Below are 26,149 nucleotides of genomic sequence, written 5' to 3' on the forward strand. Positions count from 1 at the left end.
TTTGTGCTTAAAGCTGTGTTTTATTAGTAACTGGAAGCAGAGAGCAGCAGTAACTCTTTGGATGACTGGAGAGGGGGGAGGGGAGGAGGAGAGGAGGGGAGGGGAGGGAGGGGAGGGGAGAGGAGGGGAGAGGAGGGGAGGGGAGAGAGGGGAGGGGAGGGAGGGAAGGAGGAGAGGAGGGAGGGGAGGGAGGGAAGGAGGAGAGGAGGGAGGGGAGGGAGGGAAGGAGGAGAGGAGGGAGGGGAGGGAGGGAAGGAGGAGAGGAGGGAGGGGAGGGGAGGGAGGGAGGGAGGGAAGGAGGAGAGGAGAGGAGGGGAGGGGAGGGGAGGGGAGGGGAGGGGAGGGGAGGGGAGGGGAGGGAGGAAGGAAGGAGGGGAGGGAAGGAGGGAGGAGAGGCTTAGATCTTGTTGAAGGCAGCCACGTCGACACTCTGGACCTGAAATAGAAGAGCTCAGATCAGGGTAACGTCACTACATAACGTGTCCTCAGGCCACTATAATACACTAGTAGTAGTAGCTCAGATCAGGGTAATGTGTCCTCAGATCACTATAATACACTAGTAGTAGTAGCTCAGATCAGGGTAATGTGTCCTCAGACCACTAATACACTAGTAGTAGTAGCTCAGATCAGGGTAATGTGTCCTCAGACCACTAATACACTAGTAGTAGTAGCTCAGATCAGGGTAATGTGTCCTCAGACCACTATAATACACTAGTAGTAGTAGCTCAGATCAGGGTAATGTGTCCTCAGACCACTATAATACACTAGTAGTAGTATCTCAGATCAGGGTAACGTGTCCTCAGACCACTAATACACTAGTAGTAGTAGCTCAGATCAGGGTAATGTGTCCTCAGACCACTATAATACACTAGTAGTAGTAGCTCAGATCAGGGTAATGTGTCCTCAGACCACTATAATACACTAGTAGTAGTAGCTCAGATCAGGGTAATGTGTCCTCAGATCACTATAATACACTAGTAGTAGTAGCTCAGATCAGGGTAATGTGTCCTCAGATCACTATAATACACTAGTAGTAGTAGCTCAGATCAGGGTAATGTGTCCTCAGACCACTATAATACACTAGTAGTAGTATCTCAGATCAGGGTAATGTGTCCTCAGACCACTATAATACACTAGTAGTAGTAGCTCAGATCAGGGTAACGTGTCCTCAGACCACTAATACACTAGTAGTAGTAGCTCAGATCAGGGTAATGTGTCCTCAGATCACTATAATACACTAGTAGTAGTTGTGTTATCTACAGCGTGTGATACTCACATAGTCCTCAAACTTGGTGATCTCTTCCTCTAGCAGGTCTGTCCCCACCTTGTCGTCCTCGACAACACACCCGATCTGAAGCTTCTTTATGCCGTAACCCACGGGAACCAGCTTGGACTGACCCCACAGCAGACCGTCAGCTACAACAGACCTCACACACTCCTCCAACTTAGACATGTCTGTCTCATCATCCCACTGAGAAAGAGAGAGGTGGGGAGAAAGCATTAGATAGAAGGACAGACAGGGGACAACGTACAGGTTTGACACCGAGCAGGATAGAAGGACAGAGGACAGACAGGGGACAACATACAGGTTTGACACCGAGCAGGATAGAAGGACAGAGGACAACATACAGGTTTGACACCGAGCAGGATAGAAGGACAGAGGACAGACAGGGGACAACGTACATGTTTGACATCGAGCAGGATAGAAGGACAGAGGACAGACAGGGGACAACGTACAGGTTTGACATCGAGCAGGATAGAAGGACAGAGGACAGACAGGGGACAACGTACAGGTTTGACACCGAGCAGGATAGAAGGACAGAGGACAGACAGGGGACAACGTACAGGTTTGACACCGAGCAGGATAGAAGGACAGAGGACAGACAGGGGACAACGTACAGGTTTGACATCGAGCAGGATAGAGGACTTGGCGATGAGTGCTGGTTTCTTGGACTTCTTGGCAGCGTAAGCAGCGATTCTCTCCTCCTTCAGCCTCTCTGCCTCTTCATCCTCCTCATCACTCCCAAAGAGATCCATCTCATCATCATCCTCCTCCTCTACCTTCACAGACTGAACAGTCACCGCCTGGGAGGAGACAGGAGAAATAAGCATCTACAAAATATTGTTCATACACTGATGGAACAATTTCAAAGATTTTTCTCAGATGTAGTTCATGAGGAAATCAGTTAATTTAAATCAATTCATTAGGCCCTAATCTATGGATTTCACATGACTGGGAATACAGATCTGCATCTGTTGGTCACAGATACCTTAATAAAGAGGTAGGGTGTGGATCAGAACCAGTCAGTATCTGGTGTGACCATTTTCCTGATGCAGCACAACACATCTCCTTCACATGGAGTTGATCAGGCTGTTGATTGTGGCCTGTGGAGTGTTGTCCCACTCCTCTTCAATGGCTGTGCGAAGTTGCTGGATATTGGCGGGAACTGGAACACGCTGTCGTACACGTCGATCCAGAGCATCCCAAACATGCTCAATGGGTGACATGTCTGAGTATGCAGGCCATGGAAGAACTGGGACATTTTCAGCTTCCAGGAATTGTGTCCAGATCCTTGTGACATGGGGCCGTGCATTATCATGCTGAAACATGAGGTGGTGGCTGTGGATGAATGGCACAGCGATGGGCCTCAGGATCTCGTTACAGTATCTCTGTGCATTCAAATTGCCATCAATAAAATGTTGGTTGTCCGTAGCTTATGCCTGCCCATACCATAACCCCACCGTTACCATGGGGCACTCTGTTCACAACCTTGACATCACTAAACCCCTCGCCCACACGACACCATACACGCTGTCTGCCCAGTACAGTTGAAACAGGGATTCATCCTTGAAGAGCACACTTCTCCAGCGTGCCAGTGGCCATCAAAGGTGATAATTTATCCACTGAAGTCGGTTATGACGCCCAAATGGAGTCAGTTCAATACCCCGGTGAGGACGACTTCTCTGAGACTGTTTCTGACAGTTTGTGCAGAAATTCTTCAGTTGTGCAAACCCACAGTTTCATCAGCTGTCCAGGTGGCTGGTCTCAGATGCTCCCGCAGGTGAAGAAGCCAGATGTGGAGGTCCTGGCGTGGTCTGTGGTTGTGGTTACATGTGGTCTGTGGTTGTGAGGTTGGTTGGACGTTCTGACAAATCCTCCGAAACGATGTTGCTGCTTATGGTAGAGAAATTAACATTCAATTCTCTGGCAACAGCTCTGGTGGACATTCCTGCAGTCAGCATGCCAATTGCTCGCTTCCTCAAAACTTGAGACATCTGACATTGTGTTGCGTGACAAAACTGTACAATTTAGTGGCCTTTTATTGTCCACAGCACAAGGTCCACTTTTGTAATGATCATGCTGTTTAAATCAAATTCTTGATATGCCAGCCCTGTCAGGTGGATGGATTATCTTGGCGAAGGAGAAATGCTCACTAACAGGAACGTAAACAAATTTTAGATAAATAATATTTGTGTGTGTTTGGAACATTTCTGGGATCTTTTATTTCAGCTCATGAAACATGAGACCAACACGTATGTTTGTTCAGTGTAGTTATAAAGCCTAAATATCGTTCATAGATCACACCATTCTTGGTACAGAAAAATCCAAATGTACACCTTCAATCTTCAACCGAATGTCCGCTCCAGTCCGCAGAGTTCCGCGTCCACAACAGCCAATGCAGATGCGGACGGGTTTGGACGTTCTAAATTTAAGTATTTCGCTTGAACAGACCAAGCGGACAGCGTAAATTAGACTTCTCTAAACCCACCTTGGCACAGGGAACAGCTGGGCTCCTCTCCAGAACCCGGACTCTGTTCTCCTGCTTGAACAGACCAAGCGGACAGTGTAAATTAGACTTCTCTAAACCCACCTTGGCACAGGGAACAGCTGGGCTCCTCTCCAGAACCCGGACTCTGTTCTCCAGCTTGAACAAGGCTGCTCTCAGATCCTCCACCACTACACACAAACACACAACATTATCATCAATCATCACCGTTTCTGTGGTCTGTGAACTGGATCAATAAAGACATATTCCACGTCAATATAGATCAGAATATGATCATTAAATTAAAGACAGACGTACCTTTGTGCAGTCCCTGGTTCTCCAGCTCCAGACTCTTCATACGAGACACCAACTCCTGGTCCCCGCTGGCTGAGGAAGACTGCACACACACACAGTGGTCAGAGGAAGACTACACACACACACAGTGTTCAGAGGAAGACTACACACACACACACCTGGTGGTCAGAGGAAGACTACACACACACACACACAGTGGTCAGAGGAAGACTGCACATACACAGTGGTCAGAGGAAGACTACACACCCACCCACCCGGTGGTCAGAGGACGTTCACTGTCAACAGGTCAGCTCTCCGACAGAGCAGATATTTAACTGTCAACAGGTCAGCTCTCCGACAGAGCAGATATTTAACTGTCAACAGGTCAGCTCTCCGACAGAGCAGATATTTAACTGTCAACAGGTCAGCGACAGAGCAGATATTTAACTGTCAACAGGTCAGCTCTCCGACAGAGCAGATATTTAACTGTCAACAGGTCAGCTCTCCGACAGAGCAGATATTTAACTGGCAACAGGTCAGCTCTCCGACAGAGCAGATATTTAACTGTCAACAGGTCAGCTCTCCGACAGAGCAGATATTTAACTGTCAACAGGTCAGCGACAGAGCAGATATTTAACTGTCAACAGGTCAGCGACAGAGCAGATATTTAACTGTCAACAGGTCAGCTCTCCGACAGAGCAGATATTTAACTGGCAACAGGTCAGCTCTCCGACAGAGCAGATATTTAACTGGCAACAGGTCAGCTCTCCGACAGAGCAGATATTTAACTGTCAACAGGTCAGCTCTCTGACAGAGCAGATGTTTAACTGTCAACAGGTCAGCTCTCCGACAGAGCAGATATTTAACTGTCAACAGGTCAGCTCTCCGACAGAGCAGATATTTAACTGTCAACAGGTCAGCTCTCCGACAGAGCAGATATTTAACTGTCAACAGGTCAGCTCTCCGACAGAGCAGATATTTAACTGTCAACAGGTCAGCTCTCCGACAGAGCAGATATTTAACTGTCAACAGGTCAGCTCTCCGACAGAGCAGATAATTAACTGTCAGGAGCAGGGTTCCCCAATTGGTGGTCCGAATTTGGCCCCCCAAGCATTCTGAGAAAACTGTAAAAACACCAGGATTTCAGCTCCAAGTTGTTAATGTTAATTTAAGAAATCTGTTCCTAAGTATTTCCACGCATAATAGAGATACATGTGATCGTATACAACTGGAGGAACGGTTTGAAATGATTCTGTTTTAGTCAAACATTATATCTGTTTGGGACTCTACAAATGATTTGTAATTATGTTCTGGCCCCCAATCATCCGGTCAAGAAAGAAATTGGTCTGCGGCTGAATCTAGTGGATAATCCATGGGCTAGAGGACAGAGGGCAGAGTGGGGGGTGGGGGTTGGTCAATCTGTGTGTGTCGTACACGCCAGTCCAGTCCATGCACTTCTCAGCCCTGTACAAGGCCCTTATGACGGGGACTTACATTCCTGTGCTGGCGCTTCTGGGGACGAGATCGTCCTCTACCTTGGAGCGCTGACTTTACCTGGTTAACATGGAGGGGGGAAGGAGGACAGGGAAACAGACAGGGAGGAGAGGACAGGACAGTGAAACAGACAGGGAGGAGAGGACAGGACAGTGAAACAGACAGGGAGGAGAGGACAGGACAGTGAAACAGACAGGGAGGAGAGGACAGGACAGTGAAACAGACAGGGAGGACAGGACAGTGAAACAGACAGGGAGGAGAGGACAGGACAGTGAAACAGACAGGGAGGACAGGACAGTGAAACAGACGGAGGACAGGACAGTGAAACAGATAGGGAGGAGAGGACAGGACAGACAGGGAGGAGAGGACAGTGAAACAGCCATGAAGGAGGAGGAGGAGAAAGAGGAGAAAGATTGCAGGTCCACCAAGATAGACGTCAGGAACACTACAGAAAGCGACGTCGGGAACACTACAGAAAGAGAAGTCAGGAACAGTACGGGAACAGACGTCAGGAACAGACGTCAGGAACAGACGTCAGGAATACCACGGGAAATAAGGGACATTGAAAACAGAGAAAGATGTAAGTAATAGATTGTTAACCAGAGCCACATTATTTCAACTCCACTGTCTCTGAGAACGTTACAACAGCCGCGAGTTACTAAGAGTTCCAGAACGTTACAACAGCCGCGAGTTACTAAGAGTTCCAGAATGTTACAACAGCCGCGAGTTACTAAGAGTTCCAGAATGTTACAACAGCCGCGAGTTACTAAGAGTTTCAGAACGTTACAACAGCCGCGAGTTACTAAGAGTTCCAGAATGTTACAACAGCCGCGAGTTACTAAGAGTTTCAGAACGTTACAACAGCCGCGTGTTACTAAGAGTTCCAGAATGTTACAACTAAGAGTTCCAGAACGTTACAACAGCCGCGTGTTACTAAGAGTTCCAGAATGTTACAACAGCCGCGAGTTACTAAGAGTTCCAGAATGTTACAACAGCCGCGCGTTACTAAGAGTTCCAGAACGTTACAACAGCCGCGTGTTACTAAGAGTTCCAGAATGTTACAACAGCCGCGAGTTACTAAGAGTTTCAGAATGTTACAACTAAGAGTTCCAGAATGTTACAACAGCCGCGCGTTACTAAGAGTTCCAGAACGTTACAACAGCCGCGCGTTACTAAGAGTTCCAGAACGTTACAACAGCCGCGAGTTACTAAGAGTTCCAAAATGTTACAACTAAGAGTTCCAGAATGTTACAACAGCCGCGCGTTACTAAGAGTTCCGGAACGTGACAACAGCCGTTACTAAGAGTTCCAGAACGTTACAACAGCCGCGAGTTACTAAGAGTTCCTGAATGTTACAACAGCCGCGAGTTACTAAGAGTTTCAGAACGTTACAACAGCCGCGTGTTACTAAGAGTTCCAGAATGTTACAACTAAGAGTTCCAGAACGTTACAACAGCCGCGTGTTACTAAGAGTTCCAGAACGTGACAACAGCCGCGAGTTACTAAGAGTTCCAGAACGTTACAACAGCCGCGAGTTACTAAGAGTTCCAGAACGTTACAACAGCCGCGTGTTACTAAGAGTTTCAGAATGTTACAACAGCCGCGAGTTACTAAGAGTTCCAGAACGTGACGACAGCCGCGAGTTACTAAGAGTTCCAGAACGTTACAACAGCCGCGAGTTACTAAGAGTTCCAGAATGTTACAACAGCCGCGAGTTACTAAGAGTTTCAGAATGTTACAACTAAGAGTTCCAGAACGTTACAACAGCCGCGTGTTACTAAGAGTTCCAGAATGTTACAACAGCCGTGAGTTACTAAGAGTTTCAGAATGTTACAACAGCCGCGAGTTACTAAGAGTTCCAGAACGTGACGACAGCCGCGCGTTACTAAGAGTTCCAGAAAGTAACTCGCGGCTGTTGTAACGTTCTGGAACTCTTAGTAACGCGCGGCTGTCGTCACGTTCTGGAACTCTTAGTAACTCGCGGCTGTTGTAACGAAGAGTTCCAGAACGTTACAACAGCCGCGCGTTACTAAGAGTTCCAGAACGTGACAACAGCCGCGAGTTACTAAGAGTTTAAGAATGTTACAACTAAGAGTTCCAGAATGTTACAACAGCCGCAAGTTACTAAGAGTTCCAGAATGTTACAACACCCGCGAGTTACTAAGAGTTCCAGAATGTTACAACAGCCGCGTGTTACTAAGAGTTCCAGAACGTTACAACAGCCGCGAGTTACTAAGAGTTCCAGAACGTTACAACAGCCGCGAGTTACTAAGAGTTCCAGAATGTTACAACAGCCGCGAGTTACTAAGAGTTCCAGAACGTTACAACAGCCGCGAGTTACTAAGAGTTCCAGAATGTTACAACAGCTGCGAGTTACTAAGAGTTTCAGAATGTTACAACTAAGAGTTCCAGAACGTGACGACAGCCGCGAGTTACTAAGAGTTCCAGAATGTTACAACTAAGAGTTCCAGAACGTTACAACAGCCGCGAGTTACTAAGAGTTCCAGAATGTTACAACTAAGAGTTCCAGAACGTTACAACAGCCGCGAGTTACTAAGAGTTTCAGAATGTTACAACTAAGAGTTCCAGAACGTTACAACAGCCGCGAGTTACTAAGAGTTTCAGAATGTTACAACTAAGAGTTCCAGAACGTTACAACAGCCGCGAGTTACTAAGAGTTCCAGAACGTGACAACAGCCGCGCGTTACTAAGAGTTCCAGAATGTTACAACAGCCGCGAGTTACTAAGAGTTCCAGAACGTTACAACAGCCGCGAGTTACTAAGAGTTCCAGAACGTTACAACAGCCGCGAGTTACTAAGAGTTCCAGAATGTTACAACAGCCGCGAGTTACTAAGAGTTTCAGAATGTTACAACTAAGAGTTCCAGAACGTTACAACAGCCGCGAGTTACTAAGAGTTCCAGAATGTTACAACAGCCGCGAGTTACTAAGAGTTTCAGAATGTTACAACAGCCGCGAGTTACTAAGAGTTTCAGAATGTTACAACTAAGAGTTCCAGAACGTGACGACAGCCGCGAGTTACTAAGAGTTCCAGAACGTGACAACAGCCGCGAGTTACTAAGAGTTTCAGAACGTTACAACAGCCGCGAGTTACTAAGAGTTTCAGAACGTTACAACAGCCGCGAGTTACTAAGAGTTCCAGAATGTTACCGCGCGTTACTAAGAGTTTCATCCTAACTGAACATTCCCAGCAGCACCAGTTGAAACATGGAGGACAGGACAGAGGCTAGAACTGACTGACAGATGTTTTCAGCCCAGCTAATAAAAGGTTAGTGTGGCTTAACATGCACAAACCCAGAGGACTGTCTGAAAGGGTCCCAACTTAGTGGGGTCTCAGCTGATACTCTATCAGAACCTCATGGCACCTCATCACACCACGTTCTTTAGTAAAGCAGGTACCTGGGGAGAGAGAGTGTGTGTGTGTGTGTCGTTATGTCAGTACCTGGTGGAGTGTGTGTGTGTCGTTATGTCAGTACCTGGTGGAGTGTGTGTGTGTGTCGTTATGTCAGTACCTGGTGGAGTGTGTGTGTGTCGTTATGTCAGTACCTGGTGGAGTGTGTGTGTGTGTGTCGTTATGTCAGTACCTGGTGGAGTGTGTGTGTGTCGTTACGTCAGTACCTGGTGGAGTGTGTGTGTGTCGTTACGTCAGTACCTGGTGGAGTGTGTGTGTGTCGTTATGTCAGTACCTGGTGGTGTGAGTGTGTGGAGGGGCCGTTGGCTCCCTCGTAGAAGCGTCTCTCAGCCTCGTCGTAGCGGGGCTTCTCAAACCAGATGTTATCTTCACCAAGGCACTGTAGACCAGACATGATGATACTGATGGAGAAGGAGAGAGAGAAAGTGAGAAGAACAGAGAGGAAGTTAGAGTCATGAGCTCCTGAGAACTTCTGCAAAAATAATTTAATTTGAGTTGATTAAATGTAGATAAAATCCAAGTTTTTCACAAGGACATACAGGATACTACAGCCAAACCTTCACTCCACAGCCAAATTCCAGACCTACAAACATGTCTGGTTAGAGTAACTAAGAGTTCCAGAATGTTACAACACCCGCGAGTTACTAAGAGTTCCAGAATGTCTGGTTAGAGTGTTGGACTAGTTAACTGTAAGGTTGCAAGCTTGGATCCCCTGAGCTGACAAGGTGAAAATCTATCGTTCTGCCCCTGAGCAAGGCAGTTAACCCACTGTTCCTAGACCAGTTAACCCACTGTTCCTAGACCAGTTAACCCACTAGACCAGTTAACCCACTAGACCAGTTAGCCCACTAGACCAGTTAGCCCACTGTTCCTAGACCAGTTAACCCACTGTTCCTAGACCAGTTAACCCACTGTTCCTAGACCAGTTAACCCACTAGACCAGTTAACCCACTAGACCAGTTAACCCACTGTTCCTAGACCAGTTAACCCACTAGACCAGTTAACCCACTAGACCAGTTAACCCACTGTTCCTAGACCAGTTAACCCACTGTTCCTAGACCAGTTAACCCACTGTTCCTAGACCAGTTAACCCACTGTTCCTAGACCAGTTAACCCACTGTTCCTAGACCAGTTAACCCACTGTTCCTAGACCAGTTAACCCACTGTTCCTAGACCAGTTAACCCACTGTTCCTAGACCAGTTAACCCACTGTTCCTAGACCAGTTAACCCACTGTTCCTAGACCAGTTAACCCACTGTTCCTAGACCAGTTAACCCACTGTTCCTAGACCAGTTAACCCACTGTTCCTAGACCAGTTAACCACTGTTCCTAGACCAGTTAACCCACTGTTCCTAGGCCAGTTAACCCACTGTTCCTAGGCCAGTTTAACCCACTGTTCCTAGACCAGTTAACCCACTGTTCCTGACCAGTTAACCCACGTTCCTAGACCAGTTAACCCACTGTTCCTAGACCAGTTAACCCACTGTTCCTAGACCAGTTAACCCACTGTTCCTAGACCAGTTAACCCACTAGACCAGTTAACCCACTAGACCCAGTTAACCCCACTGTTCCTAGACCAGTTAACCCACTAGGACCAGTTAACCCCACTAGACCCAGTTAACCCACTAGACCAGTTAACCCCACTAGACCAGTTAACCCACTAGACCAGTTAACCCACTAGACCAGTTAACCCACTAGACCAGTTAACCCACTAGACCAGTTAACCCACTGTTCCTAGACCAGTTAACCCACTAGACCAGTTAACCCACTGTTCCTAGACCAGTTAACCCCACTAGACCAGTTAACCCACTGTTCCTAGACCAGTTAACCCCACTGTTCCTAGACCAGTTAACCCACTAGACCAGTTAACCCACTGTTCCTAGACCAGTTAACCCACTGTTCCTAGACCAGTTAACCCACTAGACCAGTTAACCCACTGTTCCTAGACCAGTTAACCCACTAGACCAGTTAACCCACTGTTCCTAGACCAGTTAACCCACTGTTCCTAGACCAGTTAACCCACTGTTCCTAGACCAGTTAACCCACTAGACCAGTTAACCCACTGTATTTCTTCTTAACTGACTTGCCTAGTTAAATAAAGGTATCAAAACATTTTTACAAATGAAAGAAAACATTGGGAAATCGGCGCCCAAAAATACCGATTTCAGATTGTTATGAAAACGTCCCTAATTAAATCGGCCATTCCGATTAATCAGTCGACCTCTACTCCAGAGTACAGGCCTCGGTGTAACGCTCATTCCTTTGACGATAAACGCAAATCCGACTATTACCCCATGTCAGACAAAACCGCTACTCTAGAGTGAAGAGCACTTTTTCCCAGTCCTGTCTGGCCAACGACGGTGGATTTGTGCCAATAGGCGATGTTGTTGCCAGTGATGTCCGGTGAGGACCTGCTATACAACAGGCATACAAGCCCTCAGTCCAGCCTCTCTTAGCCTATTGCGGACAGTCTGAACACTGATGGAGGGATTGTGCGTTCCTGGTGTAACTTGGGTAGTTGTTGCCATCCTGTACCTGTCCCGCAGGTGTGATGTACCGATCCTGTGCAGGTGTTGTTACATGTGGTCTGCCACGGCGAGGACGATCAGCTGTCCACCCTTTCTCCCTGTAGCGCTGTCTTAGGCGTCTCACAGTACAGACATTGCAATTCATTGCCCTAGCCACATCTGCAGTCCTCATGCCTCCTTGCAGCATGCCTAAGGCACGTTCACGCAGATGAGCAGGGACCCTGGGCATCTTTCTTTTGGTATTTTTCAGAGTCAGTAGAAAGGCCTCTTTAGTGTCCTAGGTTTTCATAACTGTGACATGAATTGCCTACCATCTATAAGCTGTTAGTGCCTTAACGACCGTTCCACAGGTGCATGTTCATTAATTGTTTATGGTTCAATGAACATGCATGGAAAACAGTGTTTAAACCCTTTACAATGAAGATCTGGGAAGTTTTGGGGATTTTTACGAATTCTTTGAAAGACAGGGTTCTGAAAAAGGGACGTTTATATGTTTTTATTATGGATCCCCATTAGTTCCTGTCAAGGCAGCAGCTACTCTTCCTGGGGTTTATTATGGATCCCCATTAGTTCCTGTCAAGGCAGCAGCTACTCTTCCTGGGGTTTATTATGGATCCCCATTAGTTCCTGCCAAGGCAGCAGCTACTCTTCCTGGGGTTTATTATGGATCCCCATTAGTTCCTGTCAAGGCAGCAGCTACTCTTCCTGGGGTTTATTATGGATCCCCATTAGTTCCTGCCAAGGCAGCAGCTACTCTTCCTGGGGTTTATTATGGATCCCCATTAGTTCCTGCCAAGGCAGCAGCTACTCTTCCTGGGGTTTATTATGGATCCCCATTAGTTCCTGCCAAGGCAGCAGCTACTCTTCCTGGGGTTTATTATGGATCCCCATTAGTTCCTGCCAAGGCAGCAGCTACTCTTCCTGGGGTTTATTATGGATCCCCATTAGTTCCTGCCAAGGCAGCAGCTACTCTTCCTGGGGTTTATTATGGATCCCCATTAGTTCCTGCCAAGGCAGCAGCTACTCTTCCTGGGGTTTATTATGGATCCCCATTAGTTCCTGCCAAGGCAGCAGCTACTCTTCCTGGGGTTTATTATGGATCCCCATTAGTTCCTGCCAAGGCAGCAGCTACTCTTCCTGGGGTTTATTATGGATCCCCATTAGTTCCTGCCAAGGCAGCAGCTACTCTTCCTGGGGTTTATCATGGATCCCCATTAGTTCCTGCCAAGGCAGCAGCTACTCTTCCTGGGGTTTATTATGGATCCCCATTAGTTCCTGCCAAGGCAGCAGCTAATCTTCCTGGGGTTTATTATGGATCTCCATTAGTTCCTGCCAAGGCAGCAGCTACTCTTCCTGGGGTTTATTATGGATCCCCATTAGTTCCTGCCAAGGCAGCAGCTACTCTTCCTGGGGTTTATTATGGATCCCCATTAGTTCCTGTCAAGGCAGCAGCTACTCTTCCTGGGGTTTATTATGGATCTCCATTAGTTCCTGCCAAGGCAGCAGCTACTCTTCCTGGGGTTTATTATGGATCCCCATTTAGTTCCTACCAAGGCAGCAGCTACTCTTCCTGGGGTTTATTATGGATCCCCATTAGTTCTCGTCAAGGCAGCGGCTACTCTTCCTGGGGTTTATTATGGATCCCCATTAGTTCTCGTCAAGGCAGCGGCTACTCTTCCTGGGGTTTATTATGGATCCCCATTAGCTAAGGCAGCAGCTACTCTTCCTGGAGTCCAGCAAAACTAAGTTATACATTTTTTTAAACAGTACAATACATTCACAACAGATTTCGCAACATTTTAAGTGTGTGTGTCCTCAGGCCCCTACTCTACTACCACATTCCTACAACACAAAATACATAAATCTAATTTTACTTATTTTGCATGAGTTACTTGATGTGGACTAGAGTTCCATGTAGTCATGGACTTAGTACTGTGCGCCTTCCATAGTCTGATCTGGACTTGGGGACTGTGAAGAGACCTCTGGTGGCATGTCTTGTGGGGTATGCATGGGTGTCCGAGCTGTGCGCCAGTAGTTAAGACAGACAGCTCGGTGCATTCAACATGTCAATAGCGCTCATAAATACAAGTAGTGATTAAGTCGATCTCTTCTCCACTTTGAGCCAGGAGAGATGATATGCATATTAGTAATGTTAGCTCTCGGTGTACATCCAAGGGCCAGCCATGCTGCAATTTTCCTTAGTCCCTCTTTGTGGCACCTGACCACAGGACTGAACAGTAGTCCAGGTGTGACTAAACTAGGGCCTGTAGGACCTGCCTTGTTGATAGTGTTGTTAAGAAGGTAGAAACTAGGGCCTGTAGGACCTGCCTTGTTGATAGTGTTGTTAAGAAGGTAGAAACTAGGGCCTGTAGGACCTGCCTTGTTGATAGTGTTGTTACGAAGGTAGAAACCAGGGCCTGTAGGACCAACCTTGTTGATAGTGTTGTTAAGAAGGTAGAAACCAGGGCCTGTAGGACCAACCTTGTTGATAGCGTTGTTAAGAAGGTAGAAACTAGGGCCTGTAGGACCTGCCTTGTTGATAGTGCTGTTAAGAAGGTAGAACCTAGAGCCTGTAGGACCTGCCTTGATGATAGTGTCATTAAGAAGGTAGAAACTAGGGCCTGTAGGACCTGCCTTGTTGATAGTGTTGTTAAGAAGGTAGAAACTAGGGCCTGTAGGACCTGCCTTGTTGATAGTGTTGTTAAGAAGGTAGAAACTAGGGCCTGTAGGACCTGCCTTGTTGATAGTGCTGTTAAGAAGGTAGAAACTAGGGCCTGTAGGACCTGCCTTGTTGATAGCGTTGTTAAGAAGGTAGAAACTAGGGCCTGTAGGACCTGCCTTGTTGATAGTGTTGTTAAGAAGGTAGAAACTAGGGCCTGTAGGACCTGCCTTGTTGATAGTGCTGTTAAGAAGGTAGAAACTAGGGCCTGTAGGACCTGCCTTGTTGATAGTGTTGTTAAGAAGGTAGAAACTAGGGCCTGTAGGACCTGCCTTGTTGATAGTGCTGTTAAGAAGGTAGAAACTAGGGCCTGTAGGACCTGCCTTGTTGATAGTGTTGTTAAGAAGGTAGAAACTAGGGCCTGTAGGACCTGCCTTGTTGATAGGGCTGTTAAGAAGGTAGAAACTAGGGTCTGTAGGACCTGCCTTGTTGATAGTGTTGTTAAGAAGGTAGAAACTAGGGCCTGTAGGACCTGCCTTGTTGATAGTGTTGTTAAGAAGGTAGAAACTAGGGCCTATAGGACCTGCCTTGTTGATAGTGTTGTTAAGAAGGTAGAAACTAGGGCCTGTAGGACCAACCTTGTTGATAGTGTTGTTAAGAAGGTAGAAACTAGAGCCTGTAGGACCAACCTTGTTGATAGTGTTGTTAAGAAGGTAGAAACTAGGGCCTGTAGGACCTGCCTTGTTGATAGTGCTGTTAAGAAGGTAGAAACTAGGGCCTGTAGGACCTGCCTTGTTGATAGTGTTGTTAAGAAGGTAGAAACTAGGGCCTGTAGGACCTGCCTTGTTGATAGTGCTGTTAAGAAGGTAGAAACTAGGGCCTGTAGGACCTGCCTTGTTGATAGTGTTGTTAAGAAGGTAGAAACTAGGGCCTGTAGGACCTGCCTTGTTGATAGGGCTGTTAAGAAGGTAGAAACTAGGGTCTGTAGGACCTGCCTTGTTGATAGTGTTGTTAAGAAGGTAGAAACTAGGGCCTGTAGGACCTGCCTTGTTGATAGTGTTGTTAAGAAGGTAGAAACTAGGGCCTATAGGACCTGCCTTGTTGATAGTGTTGTTAAGAAGGTAGAAACTAGGGCCTGTAGGACCAACCTTGTTGATAGTGTTGTTAAGAAGGTAGAAACTAGAGCCTGTAGGACCAACCTTGTTGATAGCGTTGTTAAGAAGGTAGAAACTAGGGCCTGTAGGACCTGCCTTGTTGATAGTGTTGTTAAGAAGGCAGAAACTAGGGCCTGTAGGACCTGCCTTGTTGATGGTGTTGTTAAGAAGGCAGAAACTAGGGCCTGTAGGACCTGCCTTGTTGATAGTGTTGTTAAGAAGGCAGAAACTAGGGCCTGTAGGACCTGCCTTGTTGATAGTGTTGTTAAGAAGGCAGAAACCAGGGCCTGTAGGACCTGCCTTGTTGATAGTGTTGTTAAGAAGGTAGAAACTAGGGCCTGTAGGACCTGCCTTGTTGATAGTGCTGTTAAGAAGGTAGAAACTAGGGCCTGTAGGACCTGCCTTGTTGATAGTGTTGTTAAGAAGGTAGAAACTAGGGCCTGTAGGACCAACCTTGTTGATAGTGTTGTTAAGAAGGTAGAAACTAGGGCCTGTAGGACCTGCCTTGTTGATAGTGTTGTTAAGAAGGTAGAAACTAGGGCCTGTAGGACCTGCCTTGTTGATAGTGTTGTTAAGAAGGTAGAAACCAGGGCCTGTAGGACCTGCCTTGTTGACAGTGCTGTTGAGAAGGTAGAAACTAGGGCCTGTAGGACCTGCCTTGTTGATAGTGCTGTTAAGAAGGTAGAAACCAGGGCCTGTAGGACCTGCCTTGTTGATAGTGTTGTTAAGAAGGTAGAAACCAGGGCCTGTAGGACCTGCCTTGTTGACAGTGCTGTTGAGAAGGTAGAAACTAGGGCCTGTAGGACCTGCCTTGTTGACAGTGCTGTTGAGAAGGTAGAAACTAGGGCCTGTAGGACCTGCCTTGTTGATAGTGTTGTTAAGAAGGTAGAAACTAGAGCCTGTAGGACCTGCCTTGTTGACAGTGCTGTTGAGAAGGTAGAAACTAGGGCCTGTAGGACCTGCCTTGTTGATAGTGTTGTTAAGAAGGCAGAAACTAGGGCCTGTAGGACCATGACATGTCATTTCCATGACAGACTGACCAGGTGAATCCAGGTGAAAGCTATGATCCCTTATTGATGTCACTTGTTAAATCCACTTCAATCAGTGTTGATGAATGGGAGGAGACAGGTTAAAGAAGGATTATGTCTTGAGACACAGATTGTGTGCCATTCAGAGGGTGAACGGGTAAGACAAAATATTTCAGTGCCTTTGAACAGGGTATAGTAGCAGGTACCAGGCGCAACAGGAACGTTTGTGTACGGTGTTGTGGGGTGTGGGAGACCGGGCGTGTACGGTGTTGTGTGGGAGACCGGGCGTGTACGGTGTTGTGTGGGAGGACCGGGCGTGTACGGTGTTGTGTGGGAGACCGGGCGTGTACGGTGTTGTGTGGGAGACCGGGCGTGTACGGTGTTGTGTGGGAGACCGGGCGTGTACGGTGTTGTGTGGGAGACCGGGCGTGTACGGTGTTGTGTGGGAGACCGGGCGTGTACGGTGTTGTGTGGGAGACCGGGCGTGTACGGTGTTGTGTGGGAGACCGGGCGTGTACGGTGTTGTGTGGGAGACCGGGCGTGTACGGTGTTGTGTGGGAGACCGGGCGTGTACGGTGTTGTGTGGGAGACCGGGCGTGTACGGTGTTGTGTGGGAGACCGGGCGTGTACGGTGTTGTGTGGGAGACCGGGCGTGTACGGTGTTGTGTGGGAGACCGGGCGTGTACGGTGTTGTGTGGGAGACCGGGCGTGTACGGTGTTGTGTGGGAGACCGGGCGTGTACGGTGTTGTGTGGGAGACCGGGCGTGTACGGTGTTGTGTGGGAGACCGGGCGTGTACGGTGTTGTGTGGGAGACCGGGCGTGTACGGTGTTGTGTGGGAGACCGGGCGTGTACGGTGTTGTGTGGGAGACCGGGCGTGTACGGTGTTGTGTGGGAGACCGGGCGTGTACGGTGTTGTGTGGGCGACCGGGCGTGTACGGTGTTGTGTGGGCGACCGGGCGTGTACGGTGTTGTGTGGGCGACCGGGCGTGTACGGTGTTGTGTGGGAGACCGGGCGTGTACGGTGTTGTGTGGGAGACCGGGCGTGTACGGTGTTGTGTGGGCGACCGGGCGTGTATGGTGTTGTGTGGGCGACCGGGCGTGTATGGTGTTGTGTGGGCGACCGGGCGTGTATGGTGTTGTGTGGGCGACCGGGCGTGTATGGTGTTGTGTGGGCGACCGGGCGTGTATGGTGTTGTGTGGGCGACCGGGCGTGTATGGTGTTGTGTGGGCGACCGGGCGTGTATGGTGTTGTGTGGGCGACCGGGCGTGTATGGTGTTGTGTGGGCGACCGGGCGTGTATGGTGTTGTGTGGGAGACCGGGCGTGTATGGTGTTGTGTGGGAGACCGGGCGTGTATGGTGTTGTGTGGGAGACCGGGCGTGTATGGTGTTGTGTGGGAGACCGGGCGTGTATGGTGTTGTGTGGGAGACCGGCGTGTATGGTGTTGTGTGGGAGACCGGGCGTGTATGGTGTTGTGTGGGAGACCGGGCGTGTATGGTGTTGTGTGGGAGACCGGGCGTGTATGGTGTTGTGTGGGAGACCGGGCGTGTATGGTGTTGTGTGGAGACCGGGCGTGTATGGTGTTGTGTGGGAGACCGGGCGTGTATGGTGTTGTGTGGGAGACCGGGCGTGTATGGTGTTGTGTGGGAGACCGGGCGTGTATGGTGTTGTGTGGGAGACCGGGCGTGTATGGTGTTGTGTGGGAGACCGGGCGTGTATGGTGTTGTGTGGGAGACCGGGCGTGTATGTGTTGTGTGGGAGACCGGGCGTGTATGGTGTTGTGTGGGAGACCGGGCGTGTATGGTGTTGTGTGGGAGACCGGGCGTGTATGGTGTTGTGTGGGAGACCGGGCGTGTATGGTGTTGTGTGGGAGACCGGGCGTGTATGGTGTTGTGTGGGAGACCGGGCGTGTATGGTGTTGTGTGGGAGACCGGGCGTGTATGGTGTTGTGTGGGAGACCGGGCGTGTATGGTGTTGTGTGGGAGACCGGGCGTGTATGGTGTTGTGTGGGAGACCGGGCGTGTATGGTGTTGTGTGGGAGACCGGGCGTGTATGGTGTTGTGTGGAGACCGGGCGTGTATGGTGTTGTGTGGGAGACCGGGCGTGTATGGTGTTGTGTGGGAGACCGGGCGTGTATGGTGTTGTGTGGGAGACCGGGCGTGTATGGTGTTGTGTGGGAGACCGGGCGTGTATGGTGTTGTGTGGGAGACCGGGCGTGTATGGTGTTGTGTGGGAGACCGGGCGTGTATGGTGTTGTGTGGGAGACCGGGCGTGTATGGTGTTGTGTGGGAGACCGGGCGTGTATGGTGTTGTGTGGGAGACCGGGCGTGTATGGTGTTGTGTGGGAGACCGGGCGTGTATGGTGTTGTGTGGGAGACCGGGCGTGTATGGTGTTGTGTGGGAGACCGGGCGTGTATGGTGTTGTGTGGGAGACCGGGCGTGTATGGTGTGTGTGGGAGACCGGCGTGTATGGTGTTGTGTGGGAGACCGGGCGTGTATGTGTTGTGTGGGAGACCGGGCGTGTATGGTGTTGTGTGGGAGACCGGGCGTGTACGGTGTTGTGTGGGAGACCGGGCGTGTACGGTGTTGTGTGGGAGACCGGGCGTGTACGGTGTTGTGTGGGAGACCGGGCGTGTACGGTGTTGTGTGGGCGACCGGGCGTGTACGGTGTTGTGTGGGAGACCGGCGTGTACGGTGTTGTGTGGGCGACCGGGCGTGTACGGTGTTGTGTGGGAGACCGGGCGTGTACGGTGTTGTGTGGGCGACCGGGCGTGTACGGTGTTGTGTGGGAGACCGGGCGTGTACGGTGTTGTGTGGGAGACCGGGCGTGTACGGTGTTGTGTGGGAGACCGGGCGTGTACGGTGTTGTGTGGGCGACCGGGCGTGTACGGTGTTGTGTGGGAGACCGGGCGTGTACGGTGTTGTGTGGGCGACCGGGCGTGTACGGTGTTGTGTGGGCGACCGGGCGTGTACGGTGTTGTGTGGGAGACCGGGCGTGTACGGTGTTGTGTGGGAGACCGGGCGTGTACGGTGTTGTGTGGGAGACCGGGCGTGTACGGTGTTGTGTGGGAGACCGGGCGTGTACGGTGTTGTGTGGGAGACCGGGCGTGTACGGTGTTGTGTGGGCGACCGGGCGTGTACGGTGTTGTGTGGGCGACCGGGCGTGTACGGTGTTGTGTGGGCGACCGGGCGTGTACGGTGTTGTGTGGGCGACCGGGCGTGTACGGTGTTGTGTGGGCGACCGGGCGTGTACGGTGTTGTGTGGGCGACCGGGCGTGTACGGTGTTGTGGGAGACCGGGCGTGTATGGTGTTGTGTGGGAGACCGGGCGTGTACGGTGTTGTGTGGGAGACCGGGCGTGTATGGTGTTGTGTGGGAGACCGGGCGTGTATGGTGTTGTGTGGGAGACCGGGCGTGTACGGTGTTGTGTGGGAGACCGGGCGTGTACGGTGTTGTGTGGGAGACCGGGCGTGTATGGTGTTGTGTGGGCGACCGGGCGTGTACGGTGTTGTGTGGGCGACCGGGCGTGTATGGTGTTGTGTGGACGAGCGGGCGTGTACGGTGTTGTGTGGACGAGCGGTTTGCTGATGTCAACATATACTAAAATAATACACTGAACAAAAATATAAACACAACATGTAAAGTGTTGGTCCCATGTTTCATGAGTTGAAATAAAAGATCCCAGAAATTTTCCAAACCTTATTTCTCTCACATTTTGTGCACAAATTTGTTTACATCCCTGTTAGTGAGCAGTTCCCCTTCATCAAGATAATCCATCCACCTGACAGGTGTGGCATATCAAGAATCTGATTAAACAGCATGATCATTACACAGGTATGAATGTCCACCAGAGCTGTTGCCAGATAATTTCTCTACCATAAACTGCCCCCAATGTCATTTTAGAGAATTTGGTAGTACATCCAACCGGCCAATCAACCGCAGATCACGTGTAACCACGCCAGTCCATGACCTCATCATCCGGCTTCTTCAGCTGCGGGAGCATCTGAGACCAGCCACCTGGACAGCTGATGAAACTGTTGGTTTGCACAACTGAAGAATTTCTGCACAAACTGTCAGAAACAGTCTCAGAGAAGCTCATCTGCGTGCTAGTCGTCCTCACCGGGGTATTGAACTGACTCCATTTGGGCGTCGTAACTGACTTCACTGGATAAATGATCACCTTTGATGGCCACTGGCACGCTGGAGAAGTGTGCTCTTCAAGGATGAATCCCTGTTTCAACTGGACTGGGCAGACAGCGTGTGTGGTGTCGTGTGGGCAAGGGGTTTAGTGATGTGAACAGAGTGCCCCATGGTAACGGTGGGGTTATGGTATGGGCAGGCATAAGCTACAGACAATGAACACATTTGCATTTTATCTATGGCAATTTGAACGGACAGAGATACTGTGAGATCCTGAGGCCCGTTGTCGTACCATTCATCCACAGCCACCACCTCATGTTTCAGCATGATAATGCATGGCCCCATGTCGCAAGGATCTGTACACAATTCCTGGAAACTGAAAATGTCCCAGTTCTTCCATGGCCTGCATATTCACCAGACATGTCACCCATTGAGCATGTTTGGGATGCTCTGGATCGACATGTACGACAGTGTCTTCCAGTCAATATCCAACAACATTACAGTCATTGAAGAAGAGTGGAACATTCCACAGGCCACAATCAACAGCCTGATCAACTCTATGAAGGAGATGTGTCACGAATACAGATCTGTATTCCCAGTCATTTGAAATCCACAGATTAGGGTCTAATGAATATATTTCAATGAACTGATGTTCTCCTATGAACTGTAACTTGGGAAAATCTTTGAAATTGTTGCATTTCTATTGTTGTGCATGGTACCTCTATATAGTCCTGTGGATTAGAGAAGTTGAGTTGAATGGTGAGCCTGTCAGGTAGCCTTCATTCTCTCCTAGCATCTAGCCTAGCGGATGCCATTTTCCTGATTCATGACCACTTTGTTCCTCTGGACGTTGATGTCGTCACTAATGTTGACCAGTATGTTTTTAACAGATTATGATAGAGACATGAGGTTTGGACCGTTGGTTTTCTAACAGGAGTCTCTACACAATTAGCATTATTTTACCCATTGGTCAAAAGATGCGTTTTCGATTGGACACCTTAAAAATAGGAATCCATAACATTACAGCTGCATTTACCACTAAGAAAACTTGACATTTTAACCGAGAAGCTCAGAGATGGGTATCTGTTCTTTCCTCATGTCACAGACTTAAAACATGTCATGGTTTTATTTTTTCAAGGGTAAACATTTGCTTAACAAGTCACATAATAGCATGATTAAGTTATTAATTATACTGGGATGGGGTCTCAATACACCCAGACACTACGAAGATACAGGCGTCCTTCCTAACTCAGTGGTCGGAGAGGAAGGAAACTGCTCAGGGATTTCACCATGAGGCCAATGGTGACTTTAAAACAGTTACAGAGTTGAATGGCTGTGATAGGAGAAAACTGAGGATGGATCAACAACATTGTAGTTACTCCACAATACTAACCTACTTGACAGAGTGAAAAGAAGGACGCCTGTACAGAATAAAAATATTCCCAAAACAAGCCACTTAATACCGTAAAAGACGTGGCAAAGCTTTTTGTCCTGAATACAAAATGTTATGTTTGGGAAATTCCAATATATACTGGATTTGAAGCATAGTGGTGGCTGCATCATGGCTATTCTTGATATAGTTTTTCCCGGATAAAAAGAAACTGAACGGAGCGCAGGGAAAAATCCTAGAGGAAAAGCCGTTTGTCTGCTTTACACCAGACACTGGGAGATTAGTTCACCTTTCAGCAGGACAATAACATACACCATGAAGACAGTGAATACTCCAGAATGTTACAGTTTTCACTTAAATCTGCTTGAAAATCTATGGCAAAAGTTGAAAATTGCTGTTTGCCATGATCCTCAACACCCTGACAGAGATTGAAGACTTTTTCAAGAATAATGAGCAAATATTCTACAATCCAGGTGTGGAAAGCTCTTCGAGACACCCAAGAAGACTCACAGCTGTAATCGCTGCCAAAGCCGTTCCAACAGGTATTGACTCGTTGGTGAATAAATCAAGGTATATTTATTTTCATTAACCTTAAAAAAAATGTTTTTTTTTAAAGACAATTAAATGAATTTTAATTCCACTTTGTAACAATAAAATGTATAAAATCCAAGGGGTGAATACCTCATATTCTTTATAGGCAGATCATGTTATGCCATTAGCCCATAGGATCCCATTCAACTTGGAAACACATGAAATACCTTAGAAACGTGTCTAAGGGTCTATTTTTTTACGGGTCTAAGGGTCTAATTTTTTAAGTCACTTCATGCCTAAAGAGTGACTGCCTTTAAAAAGCAACAAATCCCTTTGAAAATGGTCTGTTGCATTGAGCCAGAAACATTTATTCTTGTGTCAAAATTGACTACGAAGTGTAAATATGATAATTTGTCATATTGTCAGTCTGGTCTAAAACAGAGTTTGGAACATCTGTGCGTCACAACAGGTAAATGGAAGTGTTTTTTAAATGTTTAATTGTACCTTTATTTTACTAGGCAAGTCAGTTAAGAACAAATTCTTATTTTCAATGACGGTCTAGGAACAGTGGGTTAACTGGTCTAGGAACAGTGGGTTAACTGCCTGTTCAGGGGCAGAACGACAGATTTGTACCTTGTCAACTCGGGGGTTTGAACCTGCAACCTTCCGGTTACTAGTCCAACGCTCTAACCACTAGGTCCGTTTGCCAACTAACATGGGGTGAACAGCTGCGTTGATTGCTCTCTGTCCAATAGACAGTGAGACAGACCTGCCAATCAACATTGTTCACACGTCACATATTTTACGTGGGAAATACTGCACCAGACGCATTAGTTTGATGTCAAATTGCGTGACTAAGACCTCCTCGGCAAAAACTTCAAATGAATTACAGATTGCGTGAGTCATCTTAGATTCTTTCTGATCTGATCAAATCTGGGGATTTGGAAGAAATACACCTAAACTGAAGTCTTGTTTTTCTAATGAGCAACAACGTGCCAATCGGCGTGTTCAGTGGCACCAAGTCCACTTTTGAAAATACACGTAATAACAGTACCTCTAGTTACGCTAAAATAAGGGGCGTTTTTGTCAATTGCATTAAGATCAGTGATTTATCTCAAATAATTATCTCAAATACCTCAAAACCGGTGCCCCCTCACATTGACTCTGTACCGGTACCCCCTGTATATAGCCTCCACATTGACTCTGTACTGGTACCCCCTGTATATAGCCTCCACATTGACTCTGTACCGGTACCCCCTGTATATAGCCTCCACATTGACTCTGTACCGGTATCCCCTGTATATAGCCTCCACATTGACTCTGTACCGGTATCCCCTGTATATAGCCTCCACATTGACTCTGTACCGGTACCCCCTGTATATAGCCTCCACATTGACTCTGTACCGGTACCCCCTGTATATAGCCTCCACATTGACTCTGTACCGGTACCCCCTGTATATAGCCTCCACATTGACTCTGTACCGGTACCCCCTGTATATAGCCTCCACATTGACTCTGTACCGGTATCCCCTGTATATAGCCTCCACATTGACTCTGTACCGGTACCCCCTGTATATAGCCTCCACATTGACTCTGTACCGGTACCCCCTGTATATAGCCTCCACATTGACTCTGTACCGGTACCCCCTGTATATAGCCTCCACATTGACTCTGTACCGGTACCCCCTGTATATAGCCTCCACATTGACTCTGTACCGGTATCCCCTGTATATAGCCTCCACATTGACTCTGTACCGGTACCCCCTGTATATAGCCTCCACATTGACTCTGTACCAGTACCCCCTGCATATAGCCTCCACATTGACTCTGTACCGGTACCCCCTGTATATAGCCTCCACATTGACTCTGTACCGGTACCCCCTGTATATAGCCTCCACATTGACTCTGTACCGGTATCCCCTGTATATAGCCTCCACATTGACTCTGTACCGGTACCCCCTGTATATAGCCTCCACATTGACTCTGTACCAGTACCCCCTGCATATAGCCTCCACATTGACTCTGTACCGGTACCCCCTGTATATAGCCTCCACATTGACTCTGTACCGGTACCCCCTGTATATAGCCTCCACATTGACTCTGTACCGGTATCCCCTGTATATAGCCTCCACATTGACTCTGTACCGGTACCCCCTGTATATAGCCTCCACATTGACTCTGTACCAGTACCCCCTGCATATAGCCTCCACATTGACTCTGTACCGGTACCCCCTGTATATAGCCTCCACATTGACTCTGTACCGGTACCCCCTGTATATAGCCTCCACATTGACTCTGTACCAGTACCCCCTGCATATAGCCTCCACATTGACTCTGTACCGGTACCCCCTGTATATAGCCTCCACATTGACTCTGTACCGGTATCACCTGTATATAGCCTCCACATTGACTCTGTACCGTAACACCCTGTATATAGCCTCCACATTGACTCTGTACCGGTACCCCCTGTATATAGCCTCCACATTGACTCTGTACCGGTACCCCCTGTATTTAGCTCCACTATTGTTATTTAGTGCTGCTCTTTAATTATTTGTTTTTCATCTGTTACTTACACACACACATATATATTTTTGAATAGGTATTTTCTTAACTGCACTGTTGGTTAAGGGCTTGTAAGTAAGCATTTCACTGTTGTATTCAGCATGTGACAAAAACAATTTGATTTGATTTTAGGATTAACAAGTGACTGTTTGATGTAGATTTGGGTTACAGAATCTAAGAGATCAGTACAGTTTTACAATGGCAAACTATGGAACACTCATTACCAAAACATGCACTCATCTCCGAAACCTGCTCATCATTAATGTAATGCACCAATATTTAGACAAATAAAACGTATACTTCAGTAATTCTAGCTTATCCAAATATGAGTACATCAAATATTCATACACAAGTAATAATGACAAGAAACAAGATTCAGAAAAGATTTCTAAATACATTTTCATTTGAAATATATTTGCTTTCAGTGTTGTTTAACTCAGGCCTTTTCATTAGCTGAACAATTACACAAATATTAGATTTGGATGTATTACTTTTTTAGACTTTGAAAACTGTTGGAAGTTGTGGACATGTCTAGTGATCATGGAAACTTTCTGTCCAAAAATGATGCTGCTAACCAACATGGCTTCCTATAGCATCATGGTACATGTCTAGTGATCATGGCTTCCTATAGCGTCATGGTACATCTGGTGTTCAGTTTCTCATGACAGACATGACATGTCCTTGAAAGGACATTACTAGTTGATAAAGAGCAAGTCCGTGCAAGTAACTAGTGGAGTCAATTGCAGCTGTGCGTTGGCGTCTCCGATTTGTGGTTTGATGTGTGGCAGGGAAAACTCTGCAGGGTAACTTCAGCTGAAGTTTGGCATGCCGAAAGTTGCTACTTATTCGGCCACGTGCTATTAAATATTCCCCGTTAAAAATGTTTTCTAACTAAAATAACATTCCCCTCAACTATAGATACTTGGAGGTGTAAAATAATCAGTTAGTTTGACTCACTGTGTTTTTTTTAATCGAGGTTTTATAGTTGAGTCGGAGTTGCCGGCGTGCACCCTGCTGTAATCCGACGATCCAAAAGAAGTGGACAGGATGGACGAACAGTAGTTGTTCAGAAAGGAAGGGGGAGTGGGGGGGACTTTTAGAAGTTTATATCCTGCGTGGCGGAACTATTAAACGATGTAAAGAGATAGTGACCACTATATGAAACTGTAG

General features: G+C 47.9%; 1 protein-coding gene across 4 annotated transcripts; it reads right to left on the reverse strand.

Moving 5' to 3' along the window:
• Positions 1-26,061, reverse strand: LOC109879160 (elongation factor 1-delta). Of its 4 annotated transcripts, none has more exons than XM_031810236.1 (8): positions 25,937-26,061; positions 9,262-9,388; positions 5,556-5,615; positions 4,086-4,164; positions 3,771-3,958; positions 1,900-2,085; positions 1,277-1,471; positions 1-436 (listed from the first exon to the last, which is right to left on the reverse strand). In XM_031810236.1, exons 2-8 carry the CDS (start codon positions 9,379-9,381, stop codon positions 398-400), a joined length of 867 nt encoding a protein of 288 aa, XP_031666096.1. In that variant the 5' UTR covers positions 9,382-9,388; positions 25,937-26,061; the 3' UTR covers positions 1-397. The 4 variants fall into 4 exon arrangements, with proteins under 4 accessions (XP_031666096.1, XP_031666098.1, XP_031666097.1 ...); XM_031810238.1 differs by having other exon boundaries at positions 3,873-3,958; positions 25,937-26,060; XM_031810237.1 differs by lacking the exon at positions 5,556-5,615 and having other exon boundaries at positions 25,937-26,060.
• Positions 26,062-26,149: the final 88 nt, after the last annotated feature.

The sequence above is a fragment of the Oncorhynchus kisutch genome, linkage group LG30 (genome assembly GCF_002021735.2).
Source record: "Oncorhynchus kisutch isolate 150728-3 linkage group LG30, Okis_V2, whole genome shotgun sequence".
NCBI classification, from domain to species: Eukaryota; Metazoa; Chordata; class Actinopteri; order Salmoniformes; family Salmonidae; genus Oncorhynchus; species Oncorhynchus kisutch.